Below are 22,134 nucleotides of genomic sequence, written 5' to 3'. Positions count from 1 at the left end.
GGCCATGCTGAGGGGGTGTCCCACATAGCACAACCAGAGGCACTCACAGTTAGGATATACAACTATGTACTGGGGGGCTTTGAGGAGAAAAAGAAAAAAAAAATCTGGAAGCTAAAACAAAAGAAAAGAAAAGAAACATCCCTGAAGCTCTATTCTCTTGAAGGGAGTGGGTGGGAGGGAAGAAAAGAGAAAGCATGTATGCTTCATTTCACAGAGTATTTAGGAAGAAAATATGTTCCTGAACGTCAGTGCAGAGCTCAGAGCTTTCCTGAAGGAGGGTTAGCGGGGCCTTGTTGCTCAGCTAGTCACTCACTCCTTAGGTCAACAATAATCAAAAGTACACGCCAAGGAAAACCTGCCAGAAAACCATTTCTCTTGACTCCTGACATGTGTCACAGACGAGGTGGGAGCCGGCAGGGCTGGCCCACACCCTTCTGACGACAAACGGGGGCAGAGCAAGCCGGGTTTGGAGAGAACAGACAGAGGAACACACAGCACTACTTTATCTGGGGGAGAAGAAAGGGCGGGGGAAATACAGGCAATTCTCAAATACGGAATCTTTGCTCTCACTTCACTAACTTACTGGGAAAAGGCTCCTCCTCCACCACGCATCTTTCAAAACCTCTCTTGATCATTAAACATGGAATGTCAATCACACAGTCGCAGCACAGCTGGCAACATCCCACTCCTCGCCGTGGCACTCTGTCTGGCCAGCCGAGAAAAAACCCAACCCCGTCTCCAGTCGGCGCGTTCAATGGCAGCACAACACTAACATTTCACAGATGGCCCCGAGCGCGATACCCTGAGAGCGGGGACGGAACGTTTCTGAATGCGCATTGTCAGTTTCTCTCAATGTCTCCAAACCAAGGAAAAAAGCAAACAAGCGCCAAAGGATGCTCTGGAGAGAGGGAGGGAAGAGCCCGCAACTCCTTCCAGGAAGACAACTGTGGGTCGGTAGAGGGGGTCACAGACGGCCGAACACTGGGGGCAGTTTCAGCGCAAACAGATGTTTGCAAACTGACTACTAGATCCGGGGACACCGGGGGCACAATTTCTTTCAAAAACTACTGGACACACAGTAGTTTCCTAGGTCTTTGCACCGACGAGCAGTCCACCGCGTCCTTCCGCCCCCAACCCCGCGCCCGCGTCCCGCCCCAGCCACTCACCGAAGCGCCACCGGCTCCGCGGCACAAAAGACTCGGAGCGCGCCGCGAGCCCCTGGCCAGCGACGGCCACACAGCCGCGTCCGTCTGATCCGCCGGGGAGCCCCGTTCAGAGTGTGGCGGCAGCAAGAGGGACGCAAGTGGGAGGTCCCCAAGTGGGAGGTCCCCGAAGGCGGGCGCGAGCCCCGGGCGGCGTCTTTATCTGGGCCGCGGCGGGAGGGGCGCGGGCGCGCGGCGGGGAGGGACGCCCACACGCTCCGCGCAGGCTCTGCGGCGGCCGCGCGGCGGGGCAGGGTCGCGTGCCGGGGCGAGGCCGCTGCCTGCCGTGCGGGGACAGCGGGGCCGACAGCGCCGACGCCGGGCAGGGCTGGACGCGCCAGGCGCCCGCACGTCCTGGAGCAGAAGCAACTGGAGCAGCAGGCGCACCGGTTCGCCCCTCCCGAGGCCCGTCCGGCCGGCGGGTCGGGGCGGGCCATGGTGTCACTCGGCCCCGCCCCCTTGCCCCGAGGGCTCTAGCTTTATACCCGCCCCCCCCGACCCCCGGACGCGGATCCTGGGTGCCCGCCCCCTCCGCGAGGGCTGCTACACGAAGCTCCCAGAAGCTGGCGGGTGGCGGGGAGAAACACGGGTTGAGTAGGGAAGGTGTCTCTGTGCTTGGAGCGAAAGGCGGGGGGTCCTCCTGGTTCGCCGACACGGGCTCCACTCTCTCCTCGAACCTCCGCGGTGAACCTCCCCAGGTCCCGGTCACGGTCCCGGGCGCGAGGGAGAAAGCCACACGGCCGCACTGCGGCTCAGCCAAAGGGAGCCTGGAAGAGCCGGCGAGAAAATCAGAGAGGGGAGACTCCTGGCGTTTGGTCGGAGGATTAAACCGAGAGCCCGCTGGCCCCGAGCTGGGGGCAGTGCAGCCGGCTGGAGGTCACCTGCCAGCCCACCGCTTCCCCTGCGAACTTCCATGAGCGCAGGGCGCAACTTCTAACTTGAACTCTCACTACCAGACGAGTGTACCCAACAGAGAGCTGTCCTGTCCTCGGTCTGCATCACCCAGACGCAGCCCTCGCCCAGCCCGCACCCACTGTCAGGAGGGTCAAGTCGTGGCTCTCCGCTGGCCAGGGTTCTGGCGCGGCGCCCCCAGTCGCGCGCTCTTGGACAGGCGGGGATCCAGTAGGGGCGCAGTCTATCCAAAAGCCCTAGCAGCTAAAGCTAAGTCAGTTGACCCACGTCCAACCCGGAGGCGGCCCGCGAGCCCCGACCTAGCTTGCTCTCCGCACGCGGGTCCAGATCCGCGCGTGTTCGCCTCAAGGGATCGATCGCTGTCCTCTGCGTCCTGGGGAACGAAGCCACCAAAGTCCCCTGGGTCGGTGTGGAGGGAGCTCAAACCTCCCCAGCCTTCCCAGTAAGGCTCGAAGGCAGCCGATACCCGGCGCCGCAGCCCCGGGTCCAGGCTGATCTCCGCCCCGCCCCTCTGGAGCCGGGGAGTCTCCGGTTCCCGGTGCCCCCGGGCCGTGGGCGCCCCTGCCTCGGCCGCGCAGCTCACACTCACCGCAGCCGGCGCTCCTCGCTGCGCGCCGCCCGCTGTCTCCCGGCGCTGCCGCCTTTTCCCCGGTCACTGCAGCCCGGCTGCCCGGACCGCGAGGGGGCAGGGCGGCGCGGGGCGGGGCGCAGCCGCGGCCTCAGGTAACAATGCTGCAGACGAGGCTGCTCCCAGCGCCAGCCGCAAAGGACAGCACGCCCTTTCCTACTTGGCCCCTTCCACCCTCCGAGCTCCTACGTCGGCGCTGAGGCGCTCACCTTCACCTGCGCGGGGCCCCGGGGACCTGGAAGCCGCCACTGGGCACGCTGCTCCCCGCGCGCGAAGGCTGGCGCGGGGCCGGCTGGCCGGCCACCGAGGGAAGTAGGGGTGGCGGGGGACGGAGAGGTGCCGACTGCGAAGAGCCAGGTGTCCTCGTGGAACCAGCAAGGGGAGGCGCCAAGCTGGCTTCTGAACCGGCAAGTGCCTTCCACAAAGGAGCCTCTGCGGCAGCCTCCCCTGCGCACACGCGCACACACACACGTGCGCACACGCACACTCATGCACGCACACACAAACGCGCGCCAGGCCACCTCTGCCGCGCACTTGTTTCTCCCCGGAGCGCTAGGCAGCGCTTGAGTGAGCCGTCCTAGCCCGTGTAGCAGAATCCTAGCTGGGCAGAGCTTCCCAAAGGTCAGCTCCTCCCCGGGGCCTGCAGACCTGTAAGTTTGTTACTTTTTTTTTTTTTTTTTAAATCGTCTCAATGATGCTGGTAACAGGGAGCTTTCGGTTATATTTAAGCACAAAAAAAGAAAAGAAAAGCTCCACTCCAAGCCTGATCGCATGAACAGACGCTGTCTGGGAAAGGCTTCTCACAGGAGGAAACCGGGGAACATGTAATCGCATCTTTTTTCAAAGTGATTTGTGACGCCGCGCAGGGAGAAACGAGCAGTAGAAGAAAACCTCTCCCGGGCACACCGGCTGATCGGAAATCAGTTGCAGGATTGGGGAGGAGCCCTCTGCGGGGGTGAAGTCATCGCTACCTTTGACACCGTGATCCCAGGTAACAGACCAGAGCTTTTCCAGCCTCTGGTGCCTGATGTCTTCCACCCCTCCACCCTGGTCCTCAGCGCCTGAGCTCCCAGAACAGAATTCCCAACGTCCATAAGGATTAAAAAAAAAAAGAAAGAAAGAAAAAGAGAGAAGCTGTTAGGGTGAAAACCAAAACAAACAAAAAAACAAACAAAATCCACTCCAGCCAATAGCTCATTTCTTAGCTGTTGAGCAGGCTTACACTCACCATGAAGAGAAATAGATTCAACAGATAAAATGAAATTACAGAAAATCAAAATGAGAAGTGGAATGGCATCCTCTCCTTTTCTTTTCTGTCAGCCTCCGAAGATGAGAGGTCCACCGCCCCCGTTGCACACTTCCTGCTCTTCGAGCCCCCTCCCCCCAGCCTGGGCTTCCCTCGCACTCCACTGAGAGTGTACTCTAAACTCAGGCACTTTTCTGAGGGGTCAAGTCCAGTGACCCATCCTCTGCCCAGCATCGCTTTGATCTCCCTGCAGCCTCCTGGCCTACAGGCCTTCTGTCTGCCTCTCTGGCCTCCTCTGCTGACCCTTCTTGTCCTTTGAGGACAGTAACTGGATTCTTCCAACGCTTTATCTCCCACCATCCCATGGGTGCTGTCTTCTGACTTGAACCTGGACAGGTCCTGATTTTGTGGGGCCTGAAGCTTGTATAACTCTTGAGGGAGCTTTTTAAAGAAGAACAATAAAAACTTCCAAACACAACACTAGACATGTGTCCTTGGAAGTGTCCGGGGAAAGCGAGGGGCATGAAAACTTGAGTTCCGAGGTAAATCCGCTTCTGATTTCACTCTATGATGGGGAGCCGTGAATCCTTTTTGTCCCTGGATATCTCAAGTCCAAATTTAGTGTCCAAAGTCAACTCATCTTTCTCTCAAAACTAGTCCTCTTCCTGTCCACACCCCTTACTTAAGACTTGATTTTCAAAATTTGAAATCCCAGCTTTCCTCTGGCTCTTTTTCTCTTCAAAATTCCTTATATCCAAGTGTTTGCCAAATTTGCTGCTCTTACATCTGGACTTTATAGCCACTGCCACCGCACTAGCCCCCATTACAGAAGGGGGAACTGATATCTATCTGCTGCCGGCCATGTGTCAGGCATCACACTTGATTCTCACAACAATCCTAGAAACCCTACATTCTGTATTTTTCTAGCTTAGAGAAGTTAAATTGGAGTCCTGCGTCCACTGCCTCAGTGTTCTTTCTCCTTCTCTTCTCTTCTCCCTGACTCTGCTCTCAGGTCAGTGTTTTTAAAAGTCTGATTTCATCACATTACCTACCTGTTCAAAACCTTCTGTAGGTTCCCATATGTGCCTACAGGAGAAAGATGGCATTCTTCAGCCCGACACTCCAGCAGCATCCTACCTTCATCTCCCACAGTCTCAAGCATCCTGTTTCACTCAAGCAGCGCTGGGTGCGGCCCCTGAACGTGATGATTATTCGACTCTTATTTTGTATGCTGTGCATATTAGGAGGCCAAAAAGTCCCCGAATAGAGCAGAGCACAGCTCTCAAATAGAGTTAATGTCTCGAGGGATTGGATTGAAGCCTGCAAATCTAGAGGACAATATATTCTTTGTCTATTAATATGCTTATTGTTAGCCACTCCCTCATCTCACCGAGGTGCATGCTTGAGGGTTAGGACTTGCCATCCGCCTCTATCTCCAGAGATGTGCCAGCCACTCTGTCAGCAAGCAAGGCTGGAAAGACACCTCGAGCCAGGGGGGCCTAAAGTCAGCCCAGCCCCTGGACTTTGCGGCTACTGCCCAGGGCTCTTGAGCAGTGCACAGTGTGGCCAGCTTGCACTTTTTCAAGCAAGCCAAACGTCTCAGGGAGAGTGTCAGTAGCTTAGCATGGCCCAGGCAACGGGCCTTACAACGTGCCAGTTCCAAGCTCTATGGAAGAATGCTCTCAGTGCAGCTTGCTCTTCCCTCTCCCCAGGCTGTCCCTTCCAGATTGCTCCATGCCCTTTGCTCAATTCATGTTTCCTTCTTCTGGTGTTATCTCCTCAGCCCTGAGAAGCTTTCAGTTTCTCCTACATGCAGCATTTTGTATTTGAATCAGGCATTAGGAGCCATTAAACAAAGATTTCAAACCAAAATGAATCAAATTTCAGGATCCTTTCTAAAAAAAATACCTTACTGTTCTAAAATAGCCTTATTTGCTTAGGGGGTAAGTCTAACCCGTGAGCTGACTTCCTGGGGCTCCAGGGAACCACAGTGGACACACTGAAATGAGTCCCCTCTGCCATGGGAGTGAGGCATCAAACTGATTTTTAAATTTCTCTCTCTCTCTCTTTCTCTCTCTCTGATACAGACTGAGACTTACTTAATCTTTATTCTTCTTAAAACGTATCTGATGAGATCAGTTTTTCTGTATTTAGATTATAGGCTGTGTCCTTACTCTTAAAATTGGAAACTGCAAAAGAAACGAACTCCACCAACTCTAGTTAAACAGACTTGCAGACAAAGACTCACTAACCCTTCTAGCAACAGCCATTTCTCAGAGAAGTTCCTAGACCTCGTTTCCTTCAAAGGATGGAAAGCGTAAAATAAAATCAGCACAATTGTTACTATCACTGTGAATGCAAATTTGCATCAAATGTCTTATTGGCAAAATGCACACACTATATTGCTCTAATTTCCCAAAGAACTTTGAACTGACAAAATGATGTTTTATTTTTGCAGGCTAAGAAATTTAAATAGTTGCCTTTAAATATAGTAAGTAATGACTAGGCTCTGATCATTAAGAAGGAGAAACTTTTTTTCTGGATGCTAAGTAGTGATTTCTGAAAGTTTTAAATAGAAAATGCTTCCACATGTGATGTTGATATCCATAGCAGCATCAGCAGCATTTCCCTCGCCAGAAGTAAATACAGGTACTTTGTCAATAACAGTGCCCGGTTTCTTTGAGGGTAGGATTGATTAAGGACCACGCTTACCCAACATATAGGAATGAGGTAATTAGACATCCGATGACCTTTGTCCCTGCCTATCTATGTTTCCTTACAGCAAATTGTCCATTTTCTCTTTTCAGGGGTGTGTGTGTATGTGTGTGTTTTCGAGGCAAGATGGAAGATGAAACTAGGGAAAGAGACATACTGTATATATCAGAATTTTTACCCCAAAAACCTTCAGCTAGGCCTTTTTTTTAGTTGACAATTGGTACAGTCCTTAGAAAATTGGTTGGTGTTAATTGTACATGTCGGATCTGGCTATCATCTTATTCAAATTTTAAGGAGAAAAATAGCTTTAAAACAACAAAAAAGCGAATCACTTCTTTCCACTACCCATTGTCAAAAACAAGTGTGTGAGTCTCTGCAAGAGGAATTGAGTTAAAGAGTATGTCAGATGCCAATTTCTTTTCCTACCGGTTTTAACTGTTTTCAAGTTGTTTACCCTTCTAAGAAGTGAGAAGAGCAAATAGTAATTTGAAACCATAACACACACAGTATAGGCAGTCCCCAAACAGAAACCCAATAAATCAACAATATTGGTATGTGGGGTGTGTTTGTGTGTGTGTGTGTGCGCGCGCGTGTATGTGTGTTTCCCTGGGGAAATGCTATGTGCACGTCCCATGCAAGACTTTGTAGGGCATATAAAGGTGGGCAAAAGGACATGTTGGTGGCTTTGCAATTTGTAAAGCCTTTTTTACTCCCCTTGAAATTGGGTGTATACTTCGTTTAGCAGACCAGTTATGAACGATCCCTTTGCGCTAAGCTTCTGTTTTTAGTAAGAAGGTAAATACTTTGGATATGATAGCAAACAACAAAACCAGCCCGTAACAATTAGTATCTTAATATTTCTCAAGGCAGATTTATAGAAATAATTAAAATGGACCATTTGGGGAGAAAGTAAAGAGAGTTAGGCTTTTAGTGGAAATACCATCATTCAAGTTTTGACTGGCTTAGGCCATAAAGAAATTTCCTATCAAAACTCTTAAGCATCACAGTTAGCTCACCTTTAACATCCTCTTGTGGGCCTGAGCGGGCTAAAACTAAAAGGGGTGCATTGGGGTTAAGCCAGGACTTCTCTTTCCATCCTCTCTCCTAACTTGCTGGCCGCCCCTGAACAAGAGCCTCCTGTATTTGATGGAACTCAGAGGGGTGGTACTAAGCATTCAGCCATTTGTAGTTTAAAGTGGATGAAAAAGTTTTCCCTCACTTTTCTAAGTTCCTTTTATCTAGTATTTTTGTGCGTATGATCAACTTTTGTGTGTTAAATTGTATATCAGGTCATAAAATTTATCGTACAAAGTATCTTTTGATTGGTGGTGATTTCTCAGGACAAGAGAAAAGAGTAAACGACTTTACTTTTAATTTTTCTTGAGATGTTGCTGGTTTTCTAAGTAAAACCCTGGGCTCACTCCCCACCACACCTCTTTGTTGAAGACACAGGTAAATGAATTTCTGAATTTTTGAGTTTTGAATTGAATTGTGTCAGGCTTCCTGGGGAGTGATTGATGGGCTGTGTCACTGGGGTGTCTGTGTTACATGGCAGGGGGGGTCAGAGGGGGTGCAGGGCAAGCACGCAATTAAACACCGGACTTTAATTTACACTGTACAATGGAATTATTTTTATGCCGGAAATGGCTTCACACATACACACACACAAAAGAGGTAATTTTTCTTCCCAGGGAAATTGAATACCCTCTCACTGTGGATTCTTATTTACCTCAAGTTTGGGGGCACAAAGACACATCATATTTGTAATTTTAAGAGGAGTATAAATAAGGGAAAGCAGAGAAAATGCTAGATGTTTACACATCTTCATTCACACATCTTCATTCCTCTCTCTGTACCCGCCATTATCAAAGATCTGAACATATTTTCTAGCTTTGTGTTCTTTCCTTTACAAGCATGCCCTGTTCATAGTTGATCTCAATAAGAAGTCTAATTTCAGGGCGTCTACTTGCCCGCTGGCCATAATCAGGTGAAACCTCGTCTACTGAAGGGGAGAGCAGAGGAAGGAATTCTACCCCAGCAGCTCCACTGCACAAGGGCTCATAAAAAAGGGGGCCCCATGTGATCCCCATGCTCACAGTACAGAGTCTACAGAAGTCATGTGATGGTTCAAAGACCTTTGTCCTGTGTGACAGGCTGGGTAGAGGCACCATAAAGAAATCAGAGGGGCTAATTCAGAAGGCTGGAGCAGGCACAGGGACGTAAGGAAAGAAGGGAAAGCCATGGAGATTATGACTCACCTCCAAATTTTTATTCCCATCCTGATTTTTAAGAGAAGTCACACGTCATTCTACTTTAGACAAAGCTCTTGAGACAACCAGCAAAGACATGTTTTGCATGTGTGTCTTCCCTGTCAAAATAAGCTTATTTCTTCTTCATTAGGCTGCAATAATTGAAACGACAATAAAGGACTTTATCAGAATTGTTTTCAAATTACAGAAAGCCATTTTTGCAGATTCTAAGGCTTCCTTAGGCGACCTTGAAACACTCATGCACCCCAGTCCTTGTGTGCCTAGTTATAACCCACACATTCAGCTAGGTAACTAGTTATTAATTTCTTTTTCTTCTTAAAAATGGGAACAATCAGGTTGACCTCCAGATGGAAACTAGGGTCACATATTAAACTGCTAAATCTTCTGACCAACAGTTCTCTCCTGATGACCTAGAAGCTGTAGGCAAATTCTGCCTCTTTGTCCAAATATACTCTAGTGCTACCAGGTGAAAAAGGATCAAGCATTCTGTTAGTCTGACTGGTAGGGGAAAAAAGTGTTCAGACTCGAAGCCTACAAAGAAATAATATTGTACTATATTTAAGATTTGATTTATATGAGGTTTAGTTTGACAACATGGATAGGACCATTTCTAGTGACCAAGCTGCCATGGTAGAATGGTAAAATGCACCCTTCTGCACCCAACACACACAGATGTGCAAGACATTCCAATTTGGAACTGAAGGCTGGCTGCTTCCACACTCAACCACTAATAGTATGTTCCGCGCACTGGTCCCTCCCCTCTCCACACCAGTCATTCCCAGGATTTGTGTAGACTTTCTCCCCATTAAACCAAAAAGTTTGAGGGCATGGCTGTCTTATTCATCTTCACATCTCAGTAGTATCTACTCCAGTGCTCTGACAATAGAGTTAGTCAGTGTCTCTGCCAACTAAACTTGGTCCTCATCACCAGCAAATGACACCAGTGGACCTCTAGTCCTTCAAAGCTAGAGGCTCTGACAATGATAATCGTCATTATTGGCAAAACTGAACGCCTTTTGTGTGCAAGGCACATAGATGGCTACAAAAATGTTCAAAACAGTTCTGCCCTCAAGAGGATCGGAATGGAATTCCAGAAGGGAATCCATCAGATGAGACTCAAACTCTTTGAAGCAGGATATAAGAGCACATGGAGAAAACAGCCAGATAGCATAACATTTCATGGCGAACTGAAGAAATGTAGACGTGCATAGATCAGTCAGGGGAAACGTTTCAGAAGACATGCTGATGCTCGACCCAAAGCAGTGCAGCCCAGTGCTGGCTGCAAACACCTCCAGCCTTGACACGGTTTTGCAAGAAGAGTGATTGGGATGGAGTTCTCTCTTCTGAAATTTGATAGTGGGTTGAGAATGGAAGCATGTAACTGTGATCCTCTCCTCCTTTTAGGACAACACCAAAGAGACAGGGATTCCTGATTTCAAACGAGGAGGGGCTAAGCATGCCCTTGGTAAGACAGCTGTCTGCTCCATCGCTGCTTGGGTAATCTGCTTCCATAGGCTGGGTGAACAAGATTCCAAAGAGGCTACTGTAAGGAAAAAAGATATTATAATATGAAAAGTCAGCACCCTAGAAATTAATCATGAATGAAGTTTTTCTTAATTGAGTGATCTCAATTCACCACTAGTGAATAGGAATTCACATAAAAATGAGCCAAAAGAACTAAACAGGCAGAGTTCTTCCTAGAATAAGTCAAGGTCAGTGTTGGGGTCACTGGCAAGGAAGTCTGGAGTAGCTTGGACTGCAACTATTGTCTTGGGAAAAAGACTTGTTTTCATGGCTCTAGGCATGAGCACAAATGGTGACTCCAAAAGCTTGAAAACCCAAAGAGAGCACTACAGCCTCTCATTATGTCATATATATATATTTTTTGGTGAGGAAGATTGTTGCTGAGCTAAGATCTGTACCCATCTTCCTCTATTTTGTATGTGGGATGCTGCCACAGCATGGCTTGATGAGCAGTGTGCAGGTCCACATGTGGGATCCAAACCCGCGAACCCTGGGCCTCCAAAGTGGAGTGTGCAAACTTAACCACTACACCACCAGGCCGGCCCCTGTAATTTTTTTTTTTAATTTCTAAAGGACAAAGAGGCAAATTAGGACCAGATCCTGCTGTGAAGCTTTAATACTTACTTTTTCTTCCCTTGTGACTTTAGGCAAGGTCTCCTATATTAAAAAAAAAAAAAAAAAAACCATTAGACTTAGGCCGTTCATCTGCAATGTCTAACTAATTTCTCTTGTTTTATGGCTGGCTTAATTGGAGGAAAATGCTAACTGAACTTCACAAGGAAGTATAGCGAGTGTTTTTAGATAAAGTTTAAAGAACAGAAAGACATGGTTTAAAAGACAATACCATAGGAAATCTAAATGATGAATTAAGGTCTAGCCTTCTCCAGTGGCCAACACTAGTTTAAGAAGAAACTGTTAGACCCATTTCAGGGGCCATCTGAACCTCTTGAAGGTGTTACTGGAATCAGGTGATGAAAGTCAACATGGGTAAGCTGACCAGTCATTCAGCAAATACTCATGACCGTTTAAATTTACATAGATTTTTTTCAACCCACTAGATAGTACCAGTGATTATATAGTAACCATTGCCATGGTAAAAACTCACTTCTCAAAACATTGTCTCGGCTTTTTGCTGCTTCTATTATTGGTGTAAACTAGTTAGAAGATTTTAATCCACAGAATTTTCCTTGTTCTGACTTAAGGTAGGGGTGAGGGAACAGGAAACAGAGAATTTAAGAACAATGTAAACATCCATTATTTATTTGGGGAGTTCTTTAAAGATTTAAGCTATTTTATTAATTTAAGAAGTGTGAATTAGGGGAAATTTGGCCAGCTCATGAAATACTTTTCAGCTTGAAAATGTTATTAAAAATTATCAATGTACAGATATAATTTATTTTAAACAGTCTAAGTTGCTAAAATAAATGAAGCTATAAGCAGCTAAGTTTAAGAAATCTGGAGTAATAGTACAGAATGGTAGTACATGAATATTTATGATAAGAGGGGAAAAAATTGAGACAGAAGAAACCATTGGCATTAAGCTAAAATAAAGTTAGTGTTTTATTTTTGGGCTTAACTTTCCATATAGTTTCCAACAGCTATTTAGAAAGTTGAGGAGAAAAAAGAGAGAGAAAAATCTAGTTTAGTAAACGTATGTTTTCCTACATCACTTTTTTCTTTTTTTTTGAAGATTAGTCCTGAGCTAATATCTGCTGCCAATCCTCCTCTTTTTGCTGAGGAAGACTGGCCCTGAGCTCACATCCGTGCCTATCTTCCTCTGCTTTCTATGTGGGACGCCTACCACAGCATTGCTTGCCAAGCGGTGCCATGTCCACACCCTGGATCCAAACCAGTGAACCCTGGGCCACCGAACTGGAACATGCGAACTTAACTGCTGTGCCACCGGGTGGGCCCCATGACTTCTTTTTTCTAATTAGTCTTGTATCCTAAACTATTTCTGCTTCTTCCATTGCCCAGTTTCTGTAATTTTTACTGATAAACAGAAAACTGTTCAACTTTACCCTTTCTTGAATTTCTCTGTCTCCAAGTACAAACCAATGTCTTTCACATGCTAGAAGGGGGATTCTGATAAGTGCAGGAGTGAAGCAAGCGGCGTCATTGGCTGTACCAAAAAAACCCTGATTGCCACCCTGGTGCAAGAGGGGAAAGTGCGAAAGAATCCTCCCTGCATTTCTGGACCAAATACCCTAGGTTTTTTAAACGAAAATTTTCAAAAAAGGAAAAGTTGAAAGTAGTACAGTGAAACCCCACATATCCACCCATTTCAACAATTGCTAACATATTTCCATATTTACTTTAAGACATCCTTCTCTCCTTCCTTTTCTCTTTCTCTCCTCCAGCTTTCCCTCTATGTGAGTATGTATGAATGTATTTGTTTTTGCTGAACCATTTAAAAGCAAATTGCAAGGGGTGGGGTGAAGGTGAAAGGGGTAAAGGGGCACACACACATAGTGACAGATAGAAACGAGACTATCGGAGGTGAGCACGATGCAGTCTATACAGAAGCTGAAATATAATAATGTACACCTGAAATTTACAGAATGTTATAAGCCAATATGACCTCAAGAAAATATAATAAAAGTAAATTGCAGACATCATGCCATTCCACCTTTGAATACTCTAGGCATGCATCTCCTATAAGGCTATTCCCCTACATTATCACGATATAATGTCATACCTAAAAAAATTAATAAAAGTCCCTAGTGGCATCAAATACACATTCAGCCTATTCAGTTGTTCCCCAAATGTTTTACATAGCTATTTTTTGAACTGTGATCTAAAGTGTATTTTATAACAATATTTCTAAAATAATTTTTTCCTTTGTGACTGACTTTTTGAAGAAACCAAGCCAATCATTTTGTAGAATGTCCCAGATTCTGAATTTATCGTTGATTCCTCATGGTGTCATTTAACTTATTCCTTAACCCTCTGTATTTTCTGTACACTGGAATTTCAGGCAAAAGTCTTGATTAGTTTCAGGTTAAACAATTCCAGCAAAAATATCTCGTAAGTGATATTGCATAATTTATATTGCATTATATCTGGAGGCACATGATTATCAGGTGACTAGCGATGTTAACTTTGATCACTTGAGTTAGATCATAAGCACAAATCTCTCATTAATGGTATTTTTTCCCCCTTCACATTGAGTAATATGTGGTGTAGCGCTTTGGTATTATGGACATAATCTGTTTTCCCTCAATCTCTAATGATTTTAGTATCCACTGGTGATCCCTGTGTGAATCAATATTTCAGTGGGGGCTGCAAAATGATTTTTCTAATTCTGCCAATTTCTCTACATTTTCTTTAGCTGGCTATTCTTGTGTAAACATCCTGGTATCTTAGGTAACAACCTGGCATTGATTTCAAATAAATTATAAGTGTACTGCCTCCTTTGTAAGTCATTGAGATGAAACAGCAGTGCAACCACCAAATGCTTTTCTGCATTTGAATTTTGTATTAAAAAACTGAGCAAATTTTTTGGTACATGGCTCCTTTGAGGTAAGAACTATGCAAGGAGTTGGGAATAAAAAGGCACACACTACACCTTTCTCAAAAGCTTAGAGTCTAGCCATAAGTATCTATTCCTCAAAGGAAAGAATTATAATTATCTGCCTCAAACTTTGGGTAGTTTTTCATAAAAAGCTTCCTAATATAGAATTAGAAGTCATTTCGGGGGAGGAGAAAAGTAAAGTCACATATATAAATAATTTCAGTGCTTTGCTATTCTAAAAACTCCATAAGTTAAAACTTTTCAGCAAGCCGACAGGAATAAAGTTATCTTCCCTCTCCATACCCCATAATACCCTCCACTTATTTGAATGGGAAAAAAAAAGTGTTTTTTACGGTCAGAGTTTGCTTTTTCTTTAGAACTTTAATAATCAAAGACCCAAGATATAGTGAGGACTAATATGGTTTAAATTTTTCTTCCTCATGTGCCCCATGCCAGCAAGGTGTACATTTCACCCCTAAGATATTTATACAAACACGTACACCTGTACCAAAAGCAGTGATATGGAAGTCTAAATCATGGAAAGCTACTTTAGTTTAAGATCAACAAAATGGTATCTTGTTCCTCTTTCATCTTCCTCATGAATCAACACTTCATGATAAATCATAGTTGCAGAAAGCTCACAATCTTAGACAGAGGATGCTTATGGCAAAACCCAGCGTGGGCCCAAACAAAACAAACTGTGGTTTTGGTTTAGTGTGGAAGTTTCATTTGTAAAAATGTCACTGAAATTCCCAGCTCTGATAGTATATTAATCAATTAACTGCACAGAAATAGGGTTACGGTTCTCAGACTGGGTCTAATTTCCTTTCCTCACATGGATCGTCTCCTCTTTCCATTTCAGAGTTAATACTAGAAAAACAAATAGTTCTCATTTAAAATTCATAAATTACTGAGTCAATCTTTATTTCACAAAAACAAAGCTGAACTTCACAGTTTCCTGTACATTAGGAGGACCACTTGGCAATTTATTATAAAGGCTCATTTATGCCAAGAAACCTGTTGAGCAGGAAACCTTCAAGTGGGAACATGGACTAGAATTTAATGAAAGTCCTGAAAAGAGGAAAGCTGTTTGCATTGTCATTCTGTTTTAATAGGTCTTGCTATATTGTAAAAGTAGTAAAGAATGTGTGGCCTGTGGAAAAGCTTTGAACGAATGCAAAATAAAACTGGCCTTCTGATCAGAAAATAGTCTATTCACTGGATAGTCTTATTAGGCTATATAAAAAACTGCAATCTTACAGGGGGAATCAGAGTTTTTAAGTGCCCAAATTTGATTAGAATTGAGTGAAGGCTCTCTGATGGTCTCACCTCTCTTAGGCAACTAAAAGGTTCAAGAAAAGAGCTGGTGGCAAAAGATATTTAGGAATATTATTACAGAATATAGGTAGTCTTAGTACTTCACAAAAATTAGTACAAATTACATACAAATGTACTAAACTAGCAGTTTTAGATAATTTGCTTTTATTTTTCACACCTACAGTATCTCCGGTGACGGATAAAGGAGACTGGGCACATTTTGAGTTAGATACATTCTTCTTCGAATGAACAGTCCCTTGGTTAAAAGAAACTTATCTTTAGCTTTTTCAACACGCATACTTTTACTTTATATAGCACTTTTCAGGTTCATATGATTTCTTTTTCAGAATACTTTAGGTTAAAGATCAGTGGATTGCGAGAATGAAGGTAGTATATACTTAGAAATGTACCTAATATGAATCCATTTGGGGGTTGATAGATTTTTTTCAACTGAGAAGACATTTAATACATATTGTACTTAACTTTAGTAGAAGAAACAATACTCTTGACATTAATTAGGCAGTTGAAATGCCAGGATTTAAAGGGGGATTCATATATTTAGTTGCAAATCATCATCTGGCATTACATTTGGAGATGGCGGGTTGGCTAAGTCAGTTTAATATACTTTTGGGCCTTTGTGTCTTCATCTGTAAAAACGGGCGTTAAAACAGATAATCTCTAAGGAAGCTTCTAGTTGCACACTCTGTGGGATAAGCTTCAGTAACATTATCAGTGTGCTTTGAATATGGAAAAGATGCTTCTTAAAGTCTAGATTTTAGCTAAATTGCTTCTGCAAGCCCAGGTCCTCCCTGGGCCCTAAGATGTGGAGGCTTTGGGATTGTTAAATTAATTAAACAAGGAAGCTATTAGATTGAGAGGGCTTTAATGCTTTAGTAGCCACACAAGCCTGAAATGCCTCCAGGTTAAGAAATCACAACTTAAGGACAACCAATCACAAACAGGCAACTTGGCTTTCCCATTAAGGCAACTGCTTACCCTGCAGCCAATCACGTCACTTCCTTGCTTTGCCTCCTTCTCTTCTATGTAAGTCTAGCCCCCTGGCTCCTGTCAGCGGAGCACTCCTAACCACTTCTGGTTTGGCGCCACCTGATTCAAACAAATTTTTGCTCAAATAAGCTGTTAAAATTTTTAATATGCCTCAGTTTATCTTTTAACAGGGTGAAGAGTTCAATTTCACAGATTTGCACTTTTTTTCTTGAATAATTTCTATTTTAATGAAAGAAAAGTCAGCCATTTCTATCTATCCCCTGGTCCATACTCCAAATCTAACCCAAATCCTGATTGTTCAGCCTTTATCTTCCTGACAATTTTTCCCTTTCCACTTAGAAAATTTATGAAGCAATGTTCTGCTGATCATACGCATTACATCCTTTTATGCATACTGGCCTGAAAAATATGCTACACAGGCACATGTGTATGCTCCTAGATGTGTAACTTGGCAAAATCTGTCTTGAAAGCAAACTGATAACACATAACAAAATCTTAAAAGTGTGTATACTTTGAGGGCTTTCTTTCACTTCTAAGCATCTAACCTAAGGGAATAACCAGGTAAGAGTACAAAACTGAATGCAGGCATGTTAAGGAATTTCAAACTACAGCTTGTAATATAAATCACTGTAATTAAAATATCTAACTTCAGGGGGTTAGCTGGTTCCACGCAGTACTTACTTGGGAAGTTACTTATCTTCAATCTTTTGAAATTATCTTCCAATTTTTTTTCTACAATGAATATGAATTACTTTCCTAACAAAATAAATACACCACTGGCTAATATGATAATTTACTTATTTCTTTTGCACGTGTACCCACTACTCAGAATCACTGATATTGTCAGCTTATTCTGAGAAATCATCAACCCATGAAACTATTTATTTCCTTGGCTACTACAACTGTTATTAAAATGTGCTAAGAGGGGGCAGGTTGTGCTCCCAAAAGAGATTCCAGTTGAGGGAAAAGAAAAACTTACTGAGATAAAACAATTACAAGCGACAGAAGCATAATTTTTTGTTACTGTTTTTAAAGTTTGGAAAAGACAAATCATATGTCCTCAGAATTTCCAAGCAGTTGCTTCTTATTTTAAATGAGGAAGAGCCAGAGAAACAAGGTACTGCAGCAAACACTTTTAATAAGAATACAAAATTCACACCAGAGGCACATTCTGGGGAATGTCAATGAACTATCACAAGTAGTAATTCCGCTGGAAACATAAAATAAGGCTCTCTCGGAGTACAAATATACAGGAGGGAATGATTTAAAACAGCTCTATGATTTACAGTCACATTACATTGGATTAAGCACTGAAAACAGGCATATTAATTAAAAAGCCAGCTAAAAGGCATCTGAACATATATAACAAATCTTACAGGCCACAAAGTTCATGTATAACAGTAATTTAAGTAGTTCATTTCAACATAAAAGAAATGAACGGGTGAAGAGACACCTCTCAAAATATTAATTTATGTCTATGACAAAAATCAAGAGAGCTTATACTTAAAAAGGATTACATTACTGACAGAACCACACAGTGGACAGGCCATCCCCACAACACAACACCAGCAGTGCTGAGCAGCTAACACAGTACTGGCCTTTCCAATCCCCTTTCTTCCTGTGACCACGACACTGTGCCATGTCACAAATGAAAAGAATTCCTCTGTCTTCTCATTCCACAAAAGGAATGAAGAAAACCAAACAGTAAATTCAAAAGTTGATTTCACCATAAACCTTAAATGTGGTTTAACAAATACAAAGAAACCCAACAGTTATACACAGTGCTCCTTTCCAAGGAAGGAACAGACACGTCAAACATTATCCGAAAGGGGTTTCTTTATGGATTATGTACATTGGTTGAATGAGAATTACTGTATCTGAGAAGGCACATATCTGTCATTTAAGGCTTAACCGGTATTGTTACATATGGAAGTCAATGAAAGCTGTCTAGGAATTCACTTCTGTCAAAACGGAACTTACCCAAAAACTAGCTTTCTGAGCACAGATTTCTACTCTTGAAACTATCAAGAATTTCTATTCCCAAGTCCACCTGTCAGAAAAAATTCTCTTAAGCAGGTTTCATTAAGAATCAAAAGGAAGTGCTAATATAACTGCCCAATGACTTTGGGTGATGCAAATTCATAAGCTCAAAAGCCTCATAGAAATGACAGTGTGATTCCTGCGTCTTTAAAAAAAAAAAGTCTAAACAAAATTACAATGGTACAGATTCATTTTTAAAAAATTATTTGCTACAACTCCACAAGCCAATCACTCATTCATTAGAGCTGCCACCTCTGTGTGGATGCTGCAGGAACACCATATAATTTTACTCTGCAAAATAGTTTCTTTTTTCTTTAAGACAATAGATGAAAATGAATCTTTTAAAGATGTTTAATATATTCATATATAAAATATCTGATGTTGATACAAATCATGTAAACCTCCCTTTGGAAAAGTTACAACTGGCCCTCATTTCCAGGACCAAAAACCTTGAATTTTTGTCTTGTCAGTGCAAATCTATATTAGATGTTTTCAAACTACAGAAATAGCCATCAACCCTCACAATACAAAAGGATTTCTCAAAAAGGAAAATCATTGTGTTCAGATTATAGAAATTATGTTTACATTAAAACCACCCACCTTCCTATCAAATTTAACAGTTCAATTGTTAAAGTATGAAAAAGGGAAAAATTAAAGCTGTTTGTGCAAGAATCACTATAATGGTGTCACTCCTTCCCTCTTCCCCCAACTCTGCTTAATTCTTATTAGGTTTGTTTAGAAATATAACCATGTGACTTTCTGTTTTTTTCCAGGTGTGATTTTACTGTTCTTCAAGCCAAGATGGGGCATCCACTCCAGGGGTTTTCAATTTGATATGGAACTGTTTAAGTGTCTGTTCAAGCTGCTTCTGATTCCCAGCAAAATAAGCGGCAATGGCGTTGTGGAAAAGGACCAGCTGATTGTGCAATACTTTAACCTGTGAACAGGGCAGAATGACAAGAGCAAGCATTAACAACAATGACAATGAAATATGAGGTGACTTATTACATGTCTTAATAGCGTCTGTCTCCTCAGGAACAGCTGTTTTCAGAATGACAAAGTGCTTCACACACACCAAACGCACATTGCTTGGCAAGGTCATTGAGCCTTTGATGACTTTTTAATTTCCCTAAAGGAAATAGGTCAGTTTAAGAAACTAAATATGTACTCTGTTCATCATTTTCAAACATTATTGAGAGCATTAATTAAAAATATCATTAAATCCCACCTCAAACTAAGTATACTCAAAATCAAATACTGAAGAGGGAAAATTGTACATAAATAATGACTGTATGACACATGCTATATACCAAGTATGCACATCATCAAGGTTAAACTTTACGTAAAACTGAAAGGCTATCCACTTAAATTCTGCAGTTGTCTGCAAAGAAATAAACAAGGGGCAGCAAGTGTTGCCCAGAAAGCCTATTTACTCAAAGTTCATACAACTCTTATTTTCAATGCTTATTATTTCTAATGAGATCAAGAGAATGTTTAACCAAGTTAACACTACCTCTATGAATCCTTCTTCAACAAATCACCAAAGCATCACAAAGATTTCTGAATAAAGTTGTTTCCTGAGGTCTTATTTATAACCATAAAATGTTCAACAATAAAGTATAAAATACACGCTGATTTACCCATCCGATGCAATATTCATTAAAGCTCAGCTTTTATAATTTTTTTTTAAAGATTTTTTTTTTTCCTTTTTCTCCCCAAAGCCCCCCAGTACATAGTTGTACATTCTTCGTTGTGGGTCCTTCTAGTTGTGCCATGTGGGACGCTGCCTCAGCGTGGTTTGATGAGCAGTGCCATGTCCGCGCCCAGGATTCGAACCAACGAAACACTGGGCCGCCTGCAGCGGAGCGCGCGGACTTAACCACTCGGCCACGGGGCCAGCCCCTCAGCTTTTATAATTTTTAATGATGTAAAAACATCTGATGTATAATGCTAAGTGAAAAAACAGGTTATAACATTTTATATATATGACATTTGTATTTACTATATTATACACACACATAAACGTATACACACATAGTCTCTCTAGCCATTTCTTCATCTATCTACCTCTATAAACGAAATAACACAAACATGTTTATATTGGATATGTTTGATTTGTAAAGCCTTTATTTTTAAAATTAAAATATTATAAAAATAACATATGCTCAAGATTATAAAGTAAAATCTCCTGATCCACTCTGCACTTATCTCCCCCCCCAGAGAATCACTAACATTTTATTGTGCATCCTTTGAGAAATTTTCTAGGCATATACACAATATTTAAAACATATAAATGGATTGCATTATGTACACTTTCAGTAACTGGTTTTTACTTAAAATATCTTAGATAACTTTTTATTCCATTCATTTAGTCATTCAACAAATATTAGTTAAGTATTGCCTATGTGCCAAGCACTGTTCTACGTGTTGGGGATATAGGAAAAACCCCTTCCCTCCTGAGCTTACATTCTCAGGGGGAGGGAAAAGGTAGGAGGGAGGCTAGAAACAAAGTAAGTATTGACACCCAGGGAATTAATATCTCAAGCCTTGAGAGGAAGTTGGGTTAACTCTCTAACTACTCAAACCTTTCAAGCCTCTGGCACTGCTGATTGACCTAAATGTTGTTTAAAACAAAAGGAATTTTTTCTCTTCCTCTGACAAAGAGAAAGTTTCTGGCAGGCAAATAGTTTAAGAGGACCAGATAGCATGAAACAATGCAAACTAAAACAAGTCTGTACAAACTAAAAGAGATATATCTTGAATTTATCTGGTCAGACATTTAAGGCCTGCCACCCTTCTAAATGAAACCTTTGGTGCCGAGTCAACACGGACGACAACCAAACAGTTCACACTATGCATCAGGCACTGTACTAGGGACACAAGAATACAAGGATAAGTAAAGCACAGGGCAACATAAAATGATTAGCGTCATAAATGGGGAGTAAAAATACATACGGTTAAGTTAAAAAAAAAAAAGGCACTTGTGCGGACAATACGGTTTTTCAAGAAAGACTGAGGGAGAACACTGGGACAGGAGAACCCTAACTCCTCTGCCCTCTGGTTCTGCGATCTGGGCGATATTTCAAAAGATGATGAGCCTCAACCTGGGGCAATTATTAAGGAAAAAGGATAATTATAGGAAGAGCAGGTTTCTAGAAGGCAATTCAGGAGGTGAGTGAGGTATTTCATTATAGTGGACTCTTACAATAATGGCTCCAAAGAATCACCCCTCTTAATATGCACACCCTTGGGGAGTCTTCTACCATGAAAATGAGCTTGTAATCATCACTGTTCACATTCCACACTGACTGGAGGCCCTACCTAGAGCTGTAAAACAAGATAAATAAAAGTTAAAAAAAAGAAAGAAAGAAAATGAGCTCGGCCTTGTAACATTAGAAAATGAGGCCTGATAAGCAAGTGCTTGCCCTCTTGGACTACTGCCGCCACCTTGTGAGGAAGCCAGGACTGGCCTCCTTCGGGATGAAAGCCCACAGAGAGAGAGGACAGCCATTCCTGCTGGGTGCTGCACACAGCAGGCCTTCCAGCAGAAGGTGAAACCAGAAGAATCCACCTAACAGACCCACATAATTGTAGGAAATAATAAACCATTATCGTTCTAGGCCTACGTTTTGGGTTTCATGTTATGCAGCAAAAGATAAGTGGTATATCTATGATGAAGGTAAACGCTGCAGTTTCTAGGAACGAATAAAGGTTTTACAAAACACAGTGAAAAGGAGGAAAGTTAAAAGGGGGAGGAC

General features: G+C 42.9%; 2 protein-coding genes across 10 annotated transcripts in view; both read right to left on the bottom strand.

The window, feature by feature from the left end:
- FHDC1 (FH2 domain containing 1) overlaps positions 1-3,365 on the bottom strand; it is a 38,134-nt gene extending 34,769 nt beyond the window's left edge. Inside the window, exon 1 of one of the 4 annotated variants that reach the window (XM_046656655.1) lies at positions 2,952-3,365. The gene's annotated coding sequence lies outside the window, so the exon portion shown is untranslated. Of the gene's footprint in view, positions 1-1,166; positions 1,311-2,703; positions 2,771-2,951 lie in introns of those variants that run through there. The other 3 variants (XM_046656654.1, XM_046656656.1, XM_046656653.1) reach the window with 3 other exon arrangements.
- A 14,089-nt stretch (positions 3,366-17,454) lies between these two features.
- ARFIP1 (ADP ribosylation factor interacting protein 1) overlaps positions 17,455-22,134 on the bottom strand; it is a 121,672-nt gene continuing 116,992 nt past the window's right edge. For all 6 annotated transcript variants that reach the window (XM_046656502.1, XM_046656506.1, XM_046656507.1 and 3 more), the window contains one exon: positions 17,455-19,313. In XM_046656502.1, the coding sequence (XP_046512458.1) occupies positions 19,158-19,313 (156 nt within the window). In that variant the 3' untranslated portion in view covers positions 17,455-19,157. The remainder of the gene's footprint in view (positions 19,314-22,134) is intronic.

Source organism: Equus quagga, chromosome 3 (assembly GCF_021613505.1).
Source record: "Equus quagga isolate Etosha38 chromosome 3, UCLA_HA_Equagga_1.0, whole genome shotgun sequence".
NCBI classification, from domain to species: Eukaryota; Metazoa; Chordata; class Mammalia; order Perissodactyla; family Equidae; genus Equus; species Equus quagga.
This window is presented reverse-complemented; position numbering and strand designations above follow the sequence as displayed.